The sequence below is a fragment of the Lathyrus oleraceus genome, chromosome 6 (genome assembly GCF_024323335.1).
Source record: "Lathyrus oleraceus cultivar Zhongwan6 chromosome 6, CAAS_Psat_ZW6_1.0, whole genome shotgun sequence".
Taxonomy (NCBI): Eukaryota; Viridiplantae; Streptophyta; class Magnoliopsida; order Fabales; family Fabaceae; genus Lathyrus; species Lathyrus oleraceus.
Genome location: NC_066584.1, coordinates 75,877,918 through 75,898,750, shown reverse-complemented (window position 1 = coordinate 75,898,750; position 20,833 = coordinate 75,877,918). Strand labels below are relative to the sequence as shown.

Sequence of the window (20,833 nt, the reverse complement as noted above, 5' to 3'; positions counted from 1 at the left end):
TATTTCGTTCGTTATTTCTTGTGTATAAAACCAGGTTTTCCATGCCCTTTTTATAGAAGTGTTAGGTTGGGCTTGGACATCATAAAACCCTAAAACTGTTTTCCATTCATATCTTCTCATGAAAGCTGATAATATCTCGTTGGAAAATAAGTCAATCTGGTTGTAATTACTGATTGAATGACGTGTTCAATCATCTCTTCAATCACACATAGATTGGCATAAAAAACACAACCACACAATACATAACATTCAGACTGAATGTTCTGTATACATATGTCATGACATCGGGTCTGACATCTCAATAAAATCCTACATATTCACATTTTAAACACCCTGCATGTAGATGTTATCTTATGTCAAGACAACACTTGTGACAACTTATGAATACTCTAGGTTTTACCAGAATTGCTGCCAACACATAGAAACAACAATGAGGAAGCCCGATCATTGACATACGGGTAATTTGTATCCAAATGTGTTTATGTAAAGAGAAATAGATTGTGGAAGCCGCGGAAAAAGATGTTCATTATTGGCTATTTGATATGGATTCCACCAACCACTAGAGAACTATTTTACCTGCGAATGATGTTGACAATGGTCAAGGGACCAACCTCTTATTTGCAATGGGCTTCCTTGAAGATGATCGAGAGTACATTGGGGATATTAGAGAGGAAAGATAATGGGGTTCAAGACATTCTCTTAGAAAATGTTTCATTGTCATGTTGTTGTCCGGTGCTATGAATCACCTTGCTCATGTTTGGAACAAATCATGAAAATTCCTATCGGATGGTATGTTACACTCACAAAGACAATTGGCGCAAAATACATGTTTAACACATTTCAGAAATCCTCTAATTCTTCATATTTTTGTTATTATTATAATAATCATTAGTATTAAATCCACGATTTGCTTTTGGATTATTAGTTCTTGTTTCATGTTGACAACACTTAAATGCATTTGTAATTCATTTTAACAATGTTATTTTAATAGTTCTTTGCAATGATTCTAATGTTTTTCCTAAGTGTGCAATTAAAATAATTTCCCCCATACAATTCTATGTTGTCTCTATATGCTTTCAATTACATAAAATTATTTTTTATAATCTCAATGCTGCAAAACATATATGTAATATTACTCTAAACTGAAATTGTATATTGGTATCATGCAATTCCTAATTGCGTCATTGAAATAATTGCCCTCATACAATTCTATGTTGTCTTTATATGCTTTCAATTGCAGAAAATTATTTTTTATAATCTAAATGCTGCAAAACATATATGTAATGTTACTCTGAACTGAAATGGTATATTGGTATCATGGCTTGTAGAACTGGTATTATCATACTCATAATGAATCAATTTGGTTTTAAAATGTTACTTCTTGTTTCCCGTTGACAATACTTAAATGCATTTATAATTCATTTTAACAACATTGTTTTTAATATTTCCTTCCCATAATTTCAATGTTGTTCCTAACTGTGGAATTGAAATAATTTGCCTCATACAATTATAAGTTGTCTCTATTTGCTTTTGCTTGCATAAAATTTATTTTTATAATCTTCATGCTACAAAACATATATATAATATTACTTTGATCTGTAATTGTATATTGGTATCATGGCTTGTAGAATTGGTATTATCAGACTCAAAAATACAGAATTTAACTTTAACCGAAATTGAAAAACTGCTTCAGGCCAATCGACGTAGTCTTACATATTTTAAGTCAATTCCATATTCAGATGGGTATGTCCTACGATAATTAGGAAATCGTCTTATGTATGACGAAAGAAATTATGATGTGCCGACGATGAAATCGGAATTTACTAAACTTTTCGCTGCACTTACATATTTGTTTGCATGATTATAACCGTATTACTAACTTCCCATGTATACTCACTATTGACAAGTCAACTAACATTTTTTGTATCATGTTGGTCATTAATATTTGTTATGCCTCTCTTAGATGAACAAAGAAAGATCTATGAAAGAATTATCGAAGTTGTCTTGGCTCAAAAAGGTGGGGTATTTTTCCTGCATGGTTATGGCGGTACAGGTAAGACATACATGTGGAGAATACTTTCAAGTGCTTTGAGGTCTAAACATTTTAAATGTTTAACTGTTGCAACAAGCAGGATAGCTTCTCTTTTATTATTTGAGGTTAGAACCGCACATTCAAAGTTCAAGATACATGGACCTACTTTGGAAAATTCTACTTGTAAGATTAATTACAATGATGACATTGCAGTCCTCATCACATACTAGAACAAGGCTTATCATTCATACTTTCTATAATGGTCGACTCTATAACACCAAAATGACCGTAGATGTTGTTGTTGGCGGAGCCTTAATGAACAAACCCTTCGAGGAAGCTTACCAACTTATCAAAAACATGGCTCGTAATCATTACCAATGGGAAGTTGGAAGAGTTCAAGTCGAGAAAACCCGACATAAGAGAGGAATGTTCGAATTCAATGGATTCGATCATGTAAATACTAAAGTCAAGGCACTTACCCAAAAGATCAACAATTTAATTATCATCACTCCAGTCATTGTAGCTGTTATAACCCCAAACTGTGAAATTTGTGGAGTCCGAGGACATATGGCCACTGATTGCAAAATCTTGATTGGAACTACACCAAACTATGTCAATTATGCACAAGGAAATCCTTATTCCAATACCTATAACCTTTGATGGAGGAACCATCCTAATTTTTCTTACTAGAACAAATAACGATTTTTTTGCGCCAAGTCCCTCACCTTCTAACTCTCAAAATTTTCAAAAAGAAGCCCCTGCTGCTACTCTTGCTCCTAGAAAATCAAATCTAGAGCTAATGATGAAAAAATTTCTTGCAACACAGACCCAGCATAACAAAGAATTCATAAACTAAAATATTCATACTAAGGAGCTGGTAAAAACATTAGCCAATAAGGTTGAAGATATGTCTATACATAATAAGATATTGGAGACTCAAATCTCTCAAGTTGCCCAGCAACTAGCAGCCACTGCTGCTCCAACTGTCACATTTCTAGGACAACCTCAAGCAAATCCTAAAGGACATGTCAATGCTATCACACTACGAAGTGGGACAGAGTTAGATGGACCAGTAGACCCAAGAGTTGAAAACCTTATGATGTATAAGAAAGTAGAGGAAGAACCTAAAAAGGTTACTGATGAGAATCAAGTAAGAAAAAACATAGTTGAGGAGGAAGAGACTATCACTAATAAGGATGCCATTGAGAAAGAGGAACCTTATGTACCTCCACCTCTGCATAAACCAAATATATCATACCCTTAAAGACTAGCCAAAACCAATAATGAAGGTCAATTTAAGAAATTTATTGAGCTCTTAAAACAACTTCATGTTATTATACCTTTCACTAAGGTCATAACTTATATGCCCTCATATACTAAGGTCATAACTTATATGCCCTCATATACTAAGTTCCTAAAAGAGATCTTGTCGAATAAGAAGAAACTTGTAGATGACGAGACTGTGGCACTCACTGCAGAGTGTAGTGCCATTATCCAAAACAACATGACACCTAAATTGAAAGACCCTAGTAGTTTTTCTATTCCTTGTGTAATATGCAAGTTTGTCATCGATAAGGCATTATGTGATCTCGGAACTACTGTCAGTCTAATTCCTTTTTCCATTTGCGCAAAACTTAAGTTAGGAGACTTGAGACCTACTAGGATGTCCCTTCAATTGGAAGATTGTTCAGTTAAGTAGCATGTGGGAATGCTGGAAAATATTCCATCTCGAATTGGTCAATTTTATATCCCTACTGACTTCTTAGTAATGGATATAATGGAAGACTCTATCATACCTAACATCCTAGGAAGACCTTTCTTAGCTACAGTCGGTGCGATAATAGATGTAAAACGAGGGAAGTTAACATTTGAGGTAGGAGAAGATAAAATTGAGTTTATTCTTTCCCAATTTCTTAAATCCCTAGCAATAGACGACGCATCTTGTTTTATGGATATATGGAGTCGGAAACACCTCTGAGTACTGAATTCATAACGACTCCAGCACCACCTATATTAGAAGATGATGTATTCCTTAAACCATATCAAGATGACCATCTTAGGGAGTGTTTAGAACTTACACCATATCTTATGTCGAACCCTAAGGAACCATCAATAGAACTTAAGGTATTACCTAAAAACCTAAGATGTGAGTTCTTTATAAACATCTTGATCGCCCGATCATAGTTAGCGTTGATCTTAATAGAGAGGAAACAAAGAATTTTTTTATAGTATTGAAGAAATATCCTGCAGCTTTAGGATACAACATTTATGATCTAAAGGGAATAATCCCATTGGTGTGCATGCACAGAATTTGCTAGAAGAGGACTCTAAAACCCCTAGAGAGCATTAGAGGAGAATTAACCCTATTATGAGCGAAGTAGTAAGAAAGGAAGTACTAAAGTTGCTAGAAGCTAGAATTATCTATCCAATCTATGACATTCAATGGGATAACCCAATGCGCGTCGTTCCTAAGAAAAGAGGTATTACAATTGTAAAAAATGAAAAAGGAGAGTTTCTAGCCAAACGAGTAGAGACTGGATGGCATATGTGCATAGACTATAGGAAGCTAAACAAAGCAACCCGGAAGGATCATTTTCCCCTTCCGTTCATTGATCAAATGCTTGAACATTTAGCTAGACATTCGTATTTCTGTTATTTAGACGGTTATTTAGGATTTTTCCAAATTCCAATTCATCCAGATGACCAAGAGAAAACTACTTTCACATGTCCCTATGGAACTTTCTCCTACCTATGAATGCCATTTAGACTATGCAACGCTCCTACAAACTTCATGTGATGTATGATGGCAATATTCATAGACTTCCTAGATGATATCATGGAAGTCTTTATGGATAATTTCTCCATATGTGATTCCACTTTCGAAGGATGCCTAGCTAACTTAGAAAAAGTTTTAGAAAGGTGAATTAAAGTTAACCTTGTGCTTAATTGGTAGAAATGCCACTTCATGGTGAGGGAAGGCATAGTCCTTGAACACATAGTGTCTAAAAGAGGAATTGAGGTTGACAAATACAAAATTGAGATCATTGAAAATATTGAACCACCTAAAATGGTTAGAGAAGTTAAAATCTTGTAAGACCCCAATTTTGACCCTAAGATTCCTCATGTTCTCTCCTCATTTGGATTAGCTTTGGGATCACACCTTGGTATCCTCCTTACTCCTCATTCATTGGTTTTGCATTGGGAGATATCACCAAGAAAATTTGATTGTATCATACTTTATTTTTCTTTGTTTACTAACTAAAATGCCAAAAATATGTTTATGTATAGCTTTGTTTCTTTTGTAGGTAGTGTGTGCATCCACCTATGCTCTATCAAGCTCACAACTAGGGTTTGAGACCCTCATGATAAGAGATCATTCAAGGAATGGTCCACCATTGGTTCTAAACATAATATATGGATCCCCATGTTCTTTATTTTTCATTTTGATCAAGAGTTCATCAAGAATTTGAAGCTAGTTTACCTTGGAAGCCCTAATTCATCTGGGTATCTTGTGTGACTTCCTCAACAGGTTTCTTCATCATTTGATAAAATATTTTAATGGATACTTCATTATACATCCTCTTATGCATATAATATCCTTCATGAGTCCCAAATATCAAGAGAACTTCAATTTTGCAAGTTGGTTCAAAGATGTTGACCAGAGAAAGTCAATTGGTCAAAACTGGGGTTCCCTAGACCCTATCTCCTACAATTTTTGTCATATGAAAATAATTCCAAGCGCAAATTTACTCTTTATGACTTTACAGACAACTTTCATGTTGGCATCAAGATCTATTTTTGCTTGGAAAGTGATTTTTTATGGTGAAAGATTATAGGTCATTTTGTATGTGCCCTAGTTAGCAGGTCAACTTCCAAGGACCATACCTTGCTCAATATTTATGATATGAAGTCCATCCAAGTTTCATGATTAATTTCAAGATGTGTTCTCCTACTTTTATTCTTTGAGAAATGTCAAATTCAACTTGCAAGGGCATGTGCCAAGAGGAAACATTATAGGTCATTTTGGGCCATCATCATTGAACAACCAATTTTCCTCAAATTCTAAAATGCATAACCCCCTCATGGAAAATCCAAATGATGTCCAATTTGTGACCAAATTGAATACGATTGAAATATATACAACTTTGGTGAAGAAACCATTTCCATTTGGAGCTCATTGCAAAAGTTATTCAAGGTGGAATAAGTGGTCATTTTACTTTATACTTAGAAAATTTTCAATCATGTTTGATTTCTCCAACTTCCACCTCAAAATTCATCATGATCCAAGCTCCAAAGGTAAAAGTGTTCAACATAAAAGTTGTTCCCCTTGATGTCACCTTTCTAAATCATCCAAGTGCACTTCATTTGGACAAGAATTGAGGGACTTGCGCATGGTTCTTTTGTTGGGCTTGTTTTGGCAACTTTTGAACTCAAATGATCATTTCTTTTTGTCTACTTCCATGTGATGACTTCAGTATCAAATATGCACAAATTAGAAGTGGATTGCATCATTGATTGGGCCTAATTCAATGCCCATGCACCCATGCACAATATTGTTATTTTTGACATTTTTTGGATTGGTGTAGAAATGAATCATGTAGCCTATAAATACAAGTGCATTGGCCTCAAAATTACACACACACATTGCCCAAGCCTTGCCAAGCAATCCCAGAACCCTACTCCATAGAATTCCTTGAAGATTTCTTTGAAATCGAGTTTGAATTTCACCTTCTGTTTTGAGATTTAAACTCCAAGGATTCATTGTCATTTTCACATCAATTGATCACTGCAAGCAAGAGGAGGAAGAACCAAGTGGATTCACATTGAGATCAAGCCAAATCATTGCTATCCGAAGGTGAATTTTCAGAAACTTTAAGCCTTCGATTCTCTCTCAATTCTCCATCATTCTCTTTGTTTATTAGTTTTCTGAAGTCCTACCAATGTAGGCAACAAGATTGAGTTGCTTTGAGGTCAAATTGAAGCAACTCAGACTGTGTACCTCACAATTCAATTCCTCATATCTCTCAATATAATTGGAATTGGACAAAATTGAGGTCAGATTCAAGCTCCTGAGCTTTTTCTCTTTAAAATAGTGTCCTTACTTTTCATTTTCTGATTGGTTGAAGGTGGACCAGCCCGGTGAGGTCCACCGGAGAAGATGACTGGAGCTAGGGCTCCGGTGGTGTGCTGGCATTGCCCAGACCATCTGATCATGAAGCCATGTTTTAATCTCAACCCTTCCTTTTGATTACCATCCTTGTGACGCTTTGATTGAGGAGTATGGTGGGAAGCACACGCTTGGCCATCAGATCTGCCACCTCAACTAATGAGGGAGGTCTGGTGGCCCTCATTATTTCTAATTTATATTTTTATTCTGATTTTCCATTTAATTCCTTTATTTTGTTTAATTCATATTAATTTCATTTTGTATCCAAAAAATATGGGACTTTCACCAAAAATCTTAAAATGTTTTCCTCTTTCATATTTTGAATTAAAATTATTATTATTTTTGGATTAATTTTGATATTTTTCATGAAGTAAATGTTTTTTGGCTTATTTTTAATTGTTTTAAAATACTTCTGACTTTCCAAAAATCATGAAATTTTTTGTCTAAGGTCATTTGACCTTGTTTGGCCTAGGATAAATCCCTTGGCCATTTATTTGGTATTTTAAAGGGATTTGAGGTTTTGTCCATTTAATAATGCATTTTAATTCACTTTTAATTTGATTTTTAATTGATTAAATGTTTAAAACTTATGTAGAACCATTTTTATGGTCTTGTGATGTTTGAATTTCTGTTTAGGCCTTGGTCATGGTTGATTTGACTTTTGTTAGATCAATACCATTGGATTTAGGGGACTGATGAAATGTACATTTCATCTCCCAAAATGAATGAATGGTATTGATCAGATGAAATTCCTCACATGATCAATTTGGGTTTCTATTTTTCCCTTCCCTCTTCATCTTCATCCCTATTCTTTTTCCAATCCATATTTGACCAATGATTTCTCTAATGTCTAAATGCTAGTTGATTCATCAATGACATTGTGTCAGATGAATCAACACAAGTTTGATTGAGATAGGTTTTCCCCATTTTTTTAGTGTGTGGTATGTTTTAGGAGTTTGGTTCTTTGTACCAAATCTCTAACATGCATTAACACCTATATTTTTATTGTCTGACCTCAGATAGTTGTGACTTCTACATAAGTCCAATTACGATTACTTAACATAGAGTTAGATTTGTCCTTCAGGCAGAGCATTCTGGTAAGTGAGATTGTAAGTCTCCCATTATTCATGGCATTGTGTGGTAACTTGACCTTTTTTACATTCATGAGAGCTAGTGGCATACTTGTTGATTTATCCAATTTGGACCCCTTCTCGTGGACGATGTCTTGGTTCAAGGATTCATACTTGTGAATGAATGGTTGAGTGTTCTCCAAAGAATGACTTAATGAATTAAAACTCATCAATAATATTTGACTAACCATTGACTAACTTTTTATTAATGTTGTTTTATTTTCAAGTCATTTACTTTATGCACTTTAAATTTTAAGTACCTTTATCATTCATTGTCATTTACATTTCATGCAACTTATTTATGTTTCAAGTCCTTTTCACTTTGCTCATTTGAGTCGTATCTTATGATTGCATATATTGTTTGTTTGTCTTTGTTTTGTTTATGGTCTTAGGACCTTAAAACACTTAATAACAACAAAAACCCTAAAAAACATCTTGTTGGACTGTTGGACTTGATCTGAACTTCTGGACTTAGGATTAGGCAACATTCCCTATGCTAAAGGACTTGGCCAATGCCAACATCTGAGATTGAGCTATCTTTGACTATGCCTTCATCTGATGCAAGACCTCGGATGCCTTTGATTCATCTATTACTCTGTCTATGTGCTTAATGTTTATATTGTTATTATTGTTTATGTCTGATGTTTATTCTGAGTTAATCAAGGAATATTTCATTTGTTACATTGGAAGATAATGAAGACTGCTAGCTATTAGAATGCTTGCTTTGATATTATGGCTATCTTTATTTGATACATTGGTCTTCATATGATGCTTAGATGTTGCTCATTGCTTATTGCTTGTTGATTGTCAAAGTCCAAAGGAAAATGGGTTTCTATATGACATTCTTGTCTGTTGGATTGTATCCCATTGGTCAGATCTTTTCAACTCTTAACTTTTAATTTTTGTATAGGGTAGTCTCTTCATCTCCTCCCGCTTCTTAAATTTCAAAATCTCTCCCTCTTTTCAAAAACTTTCTTTGTTTGTGATTTTAAGCTTAGACATGTTTTAACGATTAGAAACTTTAGCCTTATGCCATTGAATTTTTAAACTTTTTCTTAAATCAAACTTGTAAATAAACTTAATCATATTGACTTTAATTTCAAAAAGGCAAAAAGAACTAACAACCTCATTTAAATCTTGGACTTTTGTGCCTTTTCTTGTTAGACTTTTGATTAAAATCAATTAACCAACTTCTTTGAAATTTTTACTACGAACTACGGGGTTTTTATCCCTCATTTTTTATGTTGGTAAGTAGGCATAAGGTCTTGTCAAACAGAAAAATATAATTAATGAAGTCTTTTCTAATCCCCTCACTCTATATTTTATCAAACATCATTTACATAAAAAAAACATATGCGCACCAAAAGTGCTCCCTAGGAGTACCTAGGACACATTGGGTGCTAACAACTTCCCTCTGTGTTACCAACCACCTTACCTATAATCTCTGACATTTTATTTGTTTTGATTTGAAAACTTCTTATCTTTGGGTGTTGTTCGTACTTTTCCCTTTTCCTTTGGAAACAATAAAAGCGCGGTGGCCACTCTGGTTTTATTGATGTTAAGTTTATCCATAGCTTGATGGTCATGAATTTACCGCTACATAAATTAAGTGGCGACTCTGCTGGGGAGTAGTCCTCAGTGGGTTTAGCCTACTCTTTTGTGTGCAATATCTTGTTGATATGTGATGTTTGCTTGTATATATTGTTTGTGTGATATAATTTGTTTGTTGTGCTTGGTGATCTCTGTGAGGTGAGATAAGTTCTAACTCAAACTTGAGTGCAAATAAGATAGGAGGATGGTATAGTCATATTTAACTCACGTGGAGTAGTCTTTAACGAGTTGGCTTGAGATCCATCTACTCAGTGGAGACCCTCTTGGAATTATTGATGTCACATGAGTTAATCGTGGATAGGCATTACTTTTTCTGACCTGGGAGTCCGAGAAGTTAAGGACCGTAGAACATTTAACCTAACTTGGCCTATTTAGGACGTAGTGTGGAGACTGTTCAAGTGTATACTTGATAACAGTTGTTACGCGATACTACACTCAAACGAGTTTCTCTTGAGAATATTATGGATTGATGAGCCAGTCATCCTAACCTATTGTAGTGGTAAATTCATGACCATCAAGCTATGGATAAACTTAACGTCAATAAGACCAAAGTCGCCACCGCACTTTTATTATTTCCAAAGGAACAGGGAAAAATACGAACAAAACCCAAAGATAATAACTTTTCAAATAAAAACTAATAAAATGCCAGAGATTACAGGTAAGGGGGTTGGTTACACAAAGGGAAGGTGTTAGCACCCAAAGTGTCCTAGGTACTCCTAAGGAGCCCTTTTTGTGTGTACATGTGTTTTGGTATAAAAGATGTTTGCAATAAATAGAGTGTGGGGATGAGAAAAGAATTCATTAATTATATTTTTGTGTTTGACAATACCTTCGGACTTGTGCCTACATACCAACATAAAATGAAGGATCAAAACCTTGTAGTTCGTGGTATCAATTTCAAAATGAGTGCATTGATTTTAACAAAATTTTAAGTTTAACAAAGGCACAAAAGGCCTAAAAGAGTTTGAATAAGTGTTAGTTCTTTTTGTCTTTTGAAATTTTAAGCCAAGTATAGTTAAGTTCATTTACAAATTTGTTTAAGAAAAGAGTTTGAAAATGCAATGGCATAAGTCCGAAGTTTCTAATTTGCAACAAGGTTTAAGTTTAGAAAACACAAACAAAGAAGATTTTAAAAGGAGGGAGAGATTTGAAACACAAACAAACAGGAATGTCATATAGAAACCCAAATTTCCCTTGGACTTTAGAATCGGGCAAAATCAATACACAAATAGCAAGATGAAGAGTAAGTCATCAAATAAAGATAGCGACATCCAAGCTTATCAACTTCATGATCTCCTTCATAATCTCCCATGTATCAGATGACATAATCCTTGATTGGATCAGAGATAGGCATTAGGCAGAGGTTTAAAATAACAACTTCAATAAGACCATGTAGCAGATGAACTCAAATGGGATCTCAATACTTGCATCAGATGGAAGTTCACTTCACAAGCACTTGGTTTTAGAAAAGTTGGCATTGGCCAAGTCCTTTTGCATAAGGAGTGTTGCCTAATTCTAAGTCAAATGTCTCAGATCAAAACCAATAGTCCACACAAATCTTTTTTAGAGTTTTTGTTGTTATTATTGTAGGTGTTTAATTGGCTGCATTGTATGGTAAAACACTAGCTGGATTCTAATGTCTTGACTGATGTCATGACATGCTGTGGAGGTGTTTGTTTGAATGCATTGTATGTTAGAATATCTAGTTGTACTCTGATGTCTTGGCTGATGTCATGACATACTTGAGTAGTATACTGCAGGATTAGCTAATACAGGATTTATTGAATGTCAAACTGGATGTTATGACATTCATCCCTGTCAGCAGATACTGAGGAATAGAACAGTTGGTGTTCTGTTAGAACTCAGTATTTATTTTCAGTCTGGTTATCAAGGAAATACCAGACCTGGCATAAGGCATACTGTCTGAATGTCAAACTGGATGTTATGACATTCATCATTGATAGCATATACTGAACAATAGGCAGAGTGGTTTTCTGCTACACGTCAGTATGTATCTCAGTCTGTTCTTCAGGAGGATAACAGACCTGACATAAGGCTAATTGTGTAAATGTCAAATTGGATGTCTTGACATTTATTAATGTACGCTGATACTGAGGTATGGACAGATTGGTCCTGTACAGTTCAACAAATTTGTACTGTCTGTTTTCAGGAAAAACAGACTTAGCATATGGTCCTTGATTTGGATGTCAAACTGAATGTTGTGACATTCATTCCTAACAGCGTATGCTATATTGTAGGTTGTTTAGTTTTTCTGTTTCAACATTTTTCTCAGGCTATTCTTCAGGGATTCAACAACTAAGAGAAAATCTAGGAAACCAACAACCAAGCTACATTTAATGAACCTAACAAATAGCCTATTTGTTAGTAACCTAGATGTGGAATTTAGGGGAACTCGCGTGACCTTAAATTCAGGAGAATACAAGTACAAGGCCCAAGTGCTGCAATATAAAAGGATGCAATCCTTCATTCAGAACTAGGGTTTTTAGGCGTGAAGATTTTATTTGTCCAATATACTTCACTGCTGTAATTTTGTGTGTCTTGTATTAGACGTATCTTGTAAGCCAAGCTATTATCACATAGATGATTGCTTTGGTATAGGGTGTTCATTGAGTTGTAAGTGTTGTGTCACTCTAAGCTTTTAAGCGTGAGTGTTGTGTATCTTGATTAAAGCTGTTAAGCACAGTCAAGAGTTGTTTGAAGTGTGACTTCATAATTGTCTTTAATATTGATTAAAGGTAGTAATCACTGAGGTGATTGAGGGGGAGTGAGTAGGAACTCTGATCTTAGTGTAACAAATTGCATTGGGTAGGTATTAAGTGATAGGGTTAAACAGTTGGTTTAAGGTCTGAATTAATACTACTAATAGTGGATTTCCTCCCTGGCTTGGTAGCCCCCAGGCGTAGGTCATGTTGGACCGAACTGGATAAACAATTACTTGTGTTATTTACTGCACTTACATTTTAAGTTCTGCATAATTCTTGTCTGCGCAGAATTGGATGTCATAACAACCCCTGTGACATCGGAAGTCTGTTAACTAGAATTTCAATTGGCATCAGAGCAGGCACCCTGCCTGTTAATTTCTGGGTGAGATCTAGGGAAGTTACTTTCTAGTACCATGGACAAGGATATAGGACACTCAAATAGACCACCCATGTTGGATGACTCTAACTATGATGACTGGAAGCCTCGTATGATAGCCTTCTTAAGGTCTCTAGATAGCAAAGTCTGGAGAGCTGTCAACAAAGGATGGGAACATCCAACGAAGACAGGTGAAGATGGAGTCAGTGTGCAAATTCCTGAAGAAGAGTGGGACAAGGAGCAAGAGGCATTAGCCCTTGGAAATTCTAAGGCCTTGAATGCATTGTTCAATGGAATCAGTAAGAACATCTTCAGGCTGGTGCACCACTGTGAGCTGGCTAAGGAAGTTTGGGATACCCTCAAGATAACTCATGAAGGTACCTCCAAGGTGAAGATGTCCATACTTCAGATGCTGACCACCAAGTTTGAAAATCTGAGGATGAAAGAGGATGAGACTATTCATGACTTTCACATGAATATTCTTGAGATTGCAAACACCTCTGGTGGCTTAGGTGAGAAAATGGCTGAAGTGAAACTTGTAAGAAAGATTCTCAGGTCATTACCTAAGAGATTTGCCATGAAGGTCACTGCAATAGAAGAGGCTCAAGATATCTGCAACATGAAGGTGGATGAGCTCATTGGTTCTCTCCAAACCTTTGAAATGGGATTGTGTGATAATGTTGAAAAGAAGAACAAAAGCGTAGCTTTTGTATCAAATACTGAAGAGGAGTCAGAAGCAGGATATACTGGAGGTGATGAAAGCATATTAGAAGCCATAGCCATGCTTGGGAGACAGTTCAACAAGTTCGTGAAGAAGATTGATCAAAGAGGTAGACCAAATGTCAAGAACATCTCGACTGACATTAGGAAAAGATCAACTTCTGAAGAAAAGTTCAACCAAGGCAAGGGGATCCAGTGTCATGGTTGTGAAGGTTATGGACACATTAGAGCTGAATGTCCTACTTACCTCAAGATGCAAAAGAAGGGGCTATATGTAACATGGTCAAAGGGAGATTCTGAGAGTGAATCTGAAGGAGAATCTGCTAAACATGTCAGTGCACTAACTGGTGTCTGTGCCACTGATGATGACTCAAGTGCAGATGAACTTACCTTTGATGAACTTGCTGCATCATATAAGGAGCTATGTGTCACCAGTGCAGAAGTGCGTGGACAAGGAGAAAAGCAGAAGAAGCTCATCAAGGAACTGGAGGATGAGAAACAAAAGCATCTGACAGTCATAGATGGTCTAAATGGTCAGATAATCTTGCTGACCTCCAAGCTGGAGCAAATGACGAAATCCATCAGAATGCTCAATAAAGGAACAAACTCCTTATAAGAGATCCTAAAGGTGGGACAGAAGTCTGGAACCAAGTCTGGTTTAGGCGTTGTGAAAAAATCCTCAGCTGAACTCAAACGCTCAAAAGCTAAAGTTCAGAAATTCAAGCGGAGGTCACACCCGATGTCTTAACATCAGGGAACCAGGATGAGTAACCATCAGAAGAAGAAATTTCAGCGATGGAGATGTCATCACTGTGGTAGGTTTGGCCATATAAAAGTCTTCTGCTACAGGTTGCATGGTTATCCTAACCACACCCCCCATGTCAGACCTAAGCATAAGGCATATAGGCATAATGCCCCCATCAAGAAACAACAATGGTATGCTTGGTTAGCTCACACAGCTCTAAGGGCATCCACCAGAGAAGACTGGTACTTTGACAGTGGCTGCTCAAGACATATGACTGGTATGGAGAATATATTGGTGGATATACAACCTCACACTACCAGTTATGTGACCTTTGGTGATGGTGCTAAAGGAAAAATAAAAGGTGTGGGTAAGCTGGACTGCTCTGGAGTCCCAGAACTGAATAATGTGCTGTTAGTAAAAGGACTGACTGCCAACCTCATCAGCATAAGCCAGCTGTGTGATCAAGGATACTATGTTCAGTTCACTAAGGAGCTATGTGTTGTGACAAATGGAGATAATCAAGAAGTTATGAGAGGATCCAGATCCAAAGATAACTGTTATCTGTGGGAACCTAAGCTCTCAAATTTTTCCATAATGTGCTCCTCAGCCAAGGAAGAACAAGAGGTGAAGATGTGGCATAGACGCCTTGGTCATCTCCACTTAAGGGGAATGAAAAAGATCATATCTAAGGAAGCAATTAGAGGAATCCCAAAGCTGCTTATTGATGAAGGAAGAGTCTGTGGAGAATGCCAGGTTGGCAAGCAAACCAAGATGTCACACCCGAAGCTGGGACATCCCACAACTTCCAGAATTCTGGAACTGTTGGACATGGACTTAATGGGACCTATGCAGGTTGAAAGTCTGGGTGGAAAGAGATATGCATATGTGGTGGTTGATGACCATTCCAGATACACTTGGATAAGCTTCATCAGAGAAAAGTCAGATGCATTTGATGTCTTCAAAGAACTGTGCATTAGACTTCAAAGGGAAAAGGACAGTGGTATTGTCCGAATTAGGAGTGATCATGGTACGGAGTTCAAAAATTCCAAGTTTGATGAGTTTTGCTCGTCTGAAGGAATAAGTCATGAGTTCTCCTCTCCTATAACTCCTCAGCAGAATGGGATAGTTGAAAGGAAAAATAGAACTATTCAAGAATCTTCTAGAGCTATGATTCATGCAAAGAAGCTCCCTATGCACTTTTGGGCTGAAGCTATGAATACAACTTGCTATGTTCACAATAGAGTTACCTTGAGAAAAGGAACCTTTTCCACTCTGCATGAAATATGGAAAGGCAGAAAGCCCACTGTGAAGTACTTTCATATTTTTGGAAGTAAATGCTACATTCTCACAGATCGTGAACAGAGAAGGAAAATGGATCCCAAAAGTGATGAAGGTATATTCCTAGGATACTGAACTAACAACAGAGCTTACAGAGTGTTCAACTACAGGACCAATGTCCTGATGGAATCCATAAATGTTATTATGGATGATAAAGAGAAAGGAATCGATGTCATAGAGGATGTTGGAACATTCCTTGATTCTCCAATAGACATACCTGTCAAGTCTGAAGAAGTACAGGAGACTCCTCCTGAATGTGAGGTAGATGCACCCACCAAAACGCCATCTATCAGAATTCAGAAAGACCACCCTAAGGATCTTATCATAGGAGATCCCAATAGTGGTGTGACTACCCGATCAAGGGAAATTAGCTCAAATTCCTGTTTTGTATCCAAGGTTGAACCAAAAAATGTGAAAGAAGCCCTGACTGATGAATATTGGATCAATGCCATGCAAGATGAACTAGAGCAGTTTAAAAGGAATGAAGTATGGAAGCTAGTTCCACGACCTGAAGAGAAGTCAGAAGCAGGATACACTGGAGGTGATGAAAGCATATCAGAAGCCATAGCCATGCTTGGAAGACAGTTCAACAAGTTCATAAAGAAAGTTGATCAGCAGGGTAGACCTAATGTCAAGAACTCTTCATATGACATCAGTAGAAAGTCAAAATATGAAGAGAAGGTCACTCAAGGCAAGGGAATCCAGTGTCATGGATGTGAAAGGTATGGTCATATTAAAGCTGAATGCCCTACCTTTCTTAAAATGCAAAAGAATGGGTTGTCTGTCACCTGGTCAGAAGGAGACTCTGAGAGTGAATCTGAAGAAGAATCTGCCAAACATGTCACTGCTCTGACCAGTGTCTGTGCCTCAGATGATGATTCAAGCGGAGATGAGCTTACCTTGGATGAACTTGCTGCTTCATATAAAGAACTATGTGTTAAAAGTGCAGAAGTGTGTATCCAAGGAGAAAAGCAGAAGAAACTCATCAAAGAGCTGGAAGCTGAGAAACAGAAGCAGCTGAAAGTCATAGAGGGTCTGAATGGTGAAATATCTTTGCTGACATCTAAGCTAGAACAAATGACTAAATCCATCAGAATGATGAATAAAGGAACTGACACCTTGGAAGAGATTCTAAAGGTGGGACAGAAGTCAGGAACCATGTCTGGTTTAGGCTTTGCTAAGAAATCGTCAACTGAACTCAAAAGAGCTAAGGCTAAAGTTCAGAAATTCAAGCTGAAGTCACAACCGATGTCTCAACATCAGGGAACCAGAATGAGTAATCATCAGAAGAAGAAATTTCAGAGATGGAGATGTCATTACTGTGGTAGATTTGGTCACATAAAACCCTTCTGCTACAGGCTGCATGGTTATCCTAACCAGGCCACTCTAGTCAGACCTAAGTAGAGGGTTTCTAAGCATAATGCCCCCATTAAGAAACAAAAATGGGCTGCAAATCAGACACCTCAAGTCATACCTAACCAGCAGGCATCTAAGCTTAATCTCCCCGGTGAGAATCAACAATGTGTTGCTAAACTAGCTCACACATCTCCAAGGGCACCTACCAGACAAGACTGGTACTTTGATAGTGGCTGCTCAAGACATATGACTGAGATAAGCAACCTAGTGGTGGATCTTCAACCCCATGTCACCAGGTATGTGACATTTGGTGATGGAGCTAAAGGAGAAGTCCAGGGTGTTGGTAAGCTGGATTGTCCTGGAGTTCCAAAACTGAGTAATGTACTATTAGTAAAAGGACTAACTGCTAATCTCATCAGCATAAGCCAGTTATGTGACCAAGGATTCAATGTGAAATTCACTAGGGGAGGATGTGTGGTGTTGAATGGTTGCAATCAGGAAGTAATGAAAGGAGCCAGATCCAAAGATAACTGTTATCTATGGGAATCTAAAGACTCACTCCACTCCTCTAAGTGCTCCTTAGCCAAGAGAGAGCTGGAAATAAAGCTGGGACATGGAATACTTGGATAACTTCATTTAAAAGGAATGAAGAAGATCATATCCGAGGATAAAAGAACAGATAGTGGAAAATGTCTGATTGAAAGCTGTGAGTCATTATCACTTATTGGTCATCATTCAAATGGTGCAGTAGCAAGGGGTAAACAGATGTGTGAATCATTGTCATCTGCAGAAACTAAGTACCTAGCTTCTGGTAGCAGGTGGACATCACTTGTATGGATGAACCTGATGCAGACTGAGTACAATGTCACTCAGTTTGACAATGGTAGGGGCAAAGAGGGAATGTGCTCTTCTGAGAAATTATAGCAACTAATGATGTTAGTTAGCTACTGTTTAGTAAGTCAACTTATTAAACAATTAAGAGTGCACTCTGAGTGGTCAACAATTAATAGACATTACTCGTGCAACAAGCGTTTCCTATTCCAACGCTTCAGCTTTCAGTCTTGCAATCCCTCTCCCAAAGAAACTGTTCATCTCTCCTTCAAGATATTCAGCATGGCAGATCAATCCGATTCCACCTCCTACACGACCCTGTCTGTTTCCCCCAGCACTGAGTCGTGCAACCCTAACAGGAAGGACTCTTCTGCTAAAGCTGAAACCTCTTCTCATGCAAGAAGACCGAAAGAAACGGTCTCTAGATTCTCCTCAGCAATCGCTCTTAAAGAACCAACCAAGGAAGGCTCGAGGTATGTGCATAATGCCATTGCATCTATTGTCACTAAGATTCTATCTGGTGATCAGGATGTTCCTGGGGTTTCCGTTCCCTTGAACACTATCATACCTGATAGAGTTGCATGTCAAGAAAACGCAATCGCCTTAAGGAAGAATGTTTCTGACGATGCTGAGCAACCTGATGCTCATGAGGGTTCAAGGATTGAAAAACCCTTAGACAATGTGGGAGTTGTCCCAAGCATAGCAAAAAGGGTTAGGACTAGGAGGGAGAGAAAGGCTGTGGTGCAGAGGTCCCCAACTAGGGAGGTTGATGTGACAACTTCTCCCAAGCAAAAGGTGACAGAGAGTCCCCTCAAAAGGAAAGGACATGGACCTGCAAAAGCTTGGAGCAAAGAGATGCCCAAGAAAATGAAGACCAAGGCTGTTGTGGTGGAGTCTGATTCAGACGTCCCCTGTGATGTCACAACATCCCTATCCAAGAAGAAGCCAACCACTAGCAAGCTGGCTGCTAGTGTTCCAGAGGTACCTATTGACAATGTGTCATTTTATTTTGCCTCTAGTGTGAACAGGTGGAAGTATGTCTATCACAAGAGGTTGGCCTTGGAGAGGGAACTGGCTCAGAATGCCTTGGAGTGTAAGGAGATTGTGGACCTTATTAAAGAGGCAGGGCTAATGAGAACTGTGACTCAACTCCCAAAGTGCTATGAGACCTTGGTGAAGGAGTTCATTGTCAATGTGTCTGAGGAATGTGCAGATGGGAAGTCCAGAGAATTCAGAAAGGTCTATGTGCGTGGCAAGTGTGTGACCTTCTCTCCCTCGGTGATCAATCTGTATTTGGGAAGAGCTGATGAAGTGCAACCAGAGCTTGAAGTGACTGACAACAGAATATGTCAAGTCATCACTGCAAATCAAGTCCAGAAGTGGCCTCTTAAAGGGAAGCTGGTGGCCAGCCAACTCAGTGTGAAGTATGCCATGCTACACAAAGTTGGAGCTGCCAACTGGGTGCCCACAAATCACAAGTCAACTGTGTCTGTGATGCTTGGAAAGTTCATCTATGTTGTTGGAACCAAGGCAAAGTTTGACTATGGTACCTACATATTTGATCAGACCATGAAACATGTTGGGAGTTTCAGTGTGAAGGGACCTATAGCCTTTCCTTCTCTCATATGTGGCATTGTGCTGAATCAATTCCCAAATATCTTGACAGAAAATGACTTTGTGAAAAGAAGAGAGAGTCCATTGGCCTTCAACTACAAATTGTTCCTGGGTAAGCATGTCCCTGACATTGTCATGACATCTGGAGAAACAGCCAATGTTGGCAACCAACCAGATAAAGCTGTTGTCATTGCTATGCTCAGAGAGACTTGTAAAGAGCTGGAGGTTAGGAAGCTCGTCTTAGAAAAGCTGATTTTTCAATTGGAGATGTCTGCTGAGGATATAGATGGAGCTGCAAGGCAAAGCTCAGAGGGTGAGGAGGAGGCCAGTTCTGATGATGTCACTAATGATGAGGCTGATGAATAAATCATGTTTGTAATTCTGTCATTTATATGTAATTCTGTTTATATTATGTGGATCTGTAATTTGAAGTGTTGCTTTGGCAACATTTTTGACAAAAAGGGGGAGAAACAGGTGATACCCCAGGACAACAGATTGTTGTGTTAAAACAGATATTCGTGACAGATTCAAGATCCCCTACTATGCAGCTGTTATTCCACTTCTAATGAGTGTGAGTATGTGTGTGTTGCAATTAGAAGTTTTTATTTAACTTCTATATGTGTGCTGATATGTGAAGTTTTTATTTAACTTCCATGTGTGTGAGTGTGTTGCCACTCTGAGTGTATTAGCTAGGTTAATTTCCTGCTATGTGAGATTTCCGCTGCTATGGACTCTATTGTGAGACCAAAGTGTTTTAGCCAAAAATTTGCCAAAGGGGGAGTTTGTAGATGTTTAATTGGCTTCATTGTATAGTAAAACACTAGCTGGATTCTAATGTCTTGACTGATGTCATGACATGCTGTGGAGATGTTTGTTTGACTGCATTGTATGTTAGAATATCTAGCTGTACTCTGATGTCTTGGCTGATGTCATGACAGTCTGAGTAGTATACTGCAGGTTTAGCTAATACAGGATTTATTGAATGTCAAACTGGATGTTATGACATTCATCCCTGTCAGCAGATACTGAGGAATAGAACAGTTGGTGTTCTGCTATAACTCAGTATTTACTTTCAGTCTTCTTATTAAGAGGATAACAGACCTGATGTAAGTCTCTATGTGTGAATGTCAAAATTGGATGTTTTGACATTTATTAATGTACGCTGATACTGAAGCATGGACAGATTGATT

At 37.6% G+C, this 20,833-nt stretch overlaps 1 protein-coding gene across 1 annotated transcript; it reads left to right on the top strand.

The window, feature by feature from the left end:
- The first annotated feature begins 3,425 nt into the window (after positions 1-3,425).
- LOC127094106 (uncharacterized) lies at positions 3,426-3,731 on the top strand. The gene has a single exon (XM_051032975.1). It carries the CDS (start codon positions 3,426-3,428, stop codon positions 3,729-3,731), a length of 306 nt encoding a protein of 101 aa, XP_050888932.1.
- Positions 3,732-20,833: the final 17,102 nt, after the last annotated feature.

Excerpts from the sequence above, each read along its gene's own strand:
- LOC127094106 (XM_051032975.1), top strand. The coding sequence starts at position 3,426 with ATGCCCTCATATACTAAGTTCCTAAAAGAGATCTTGTCGAATAAGAAG.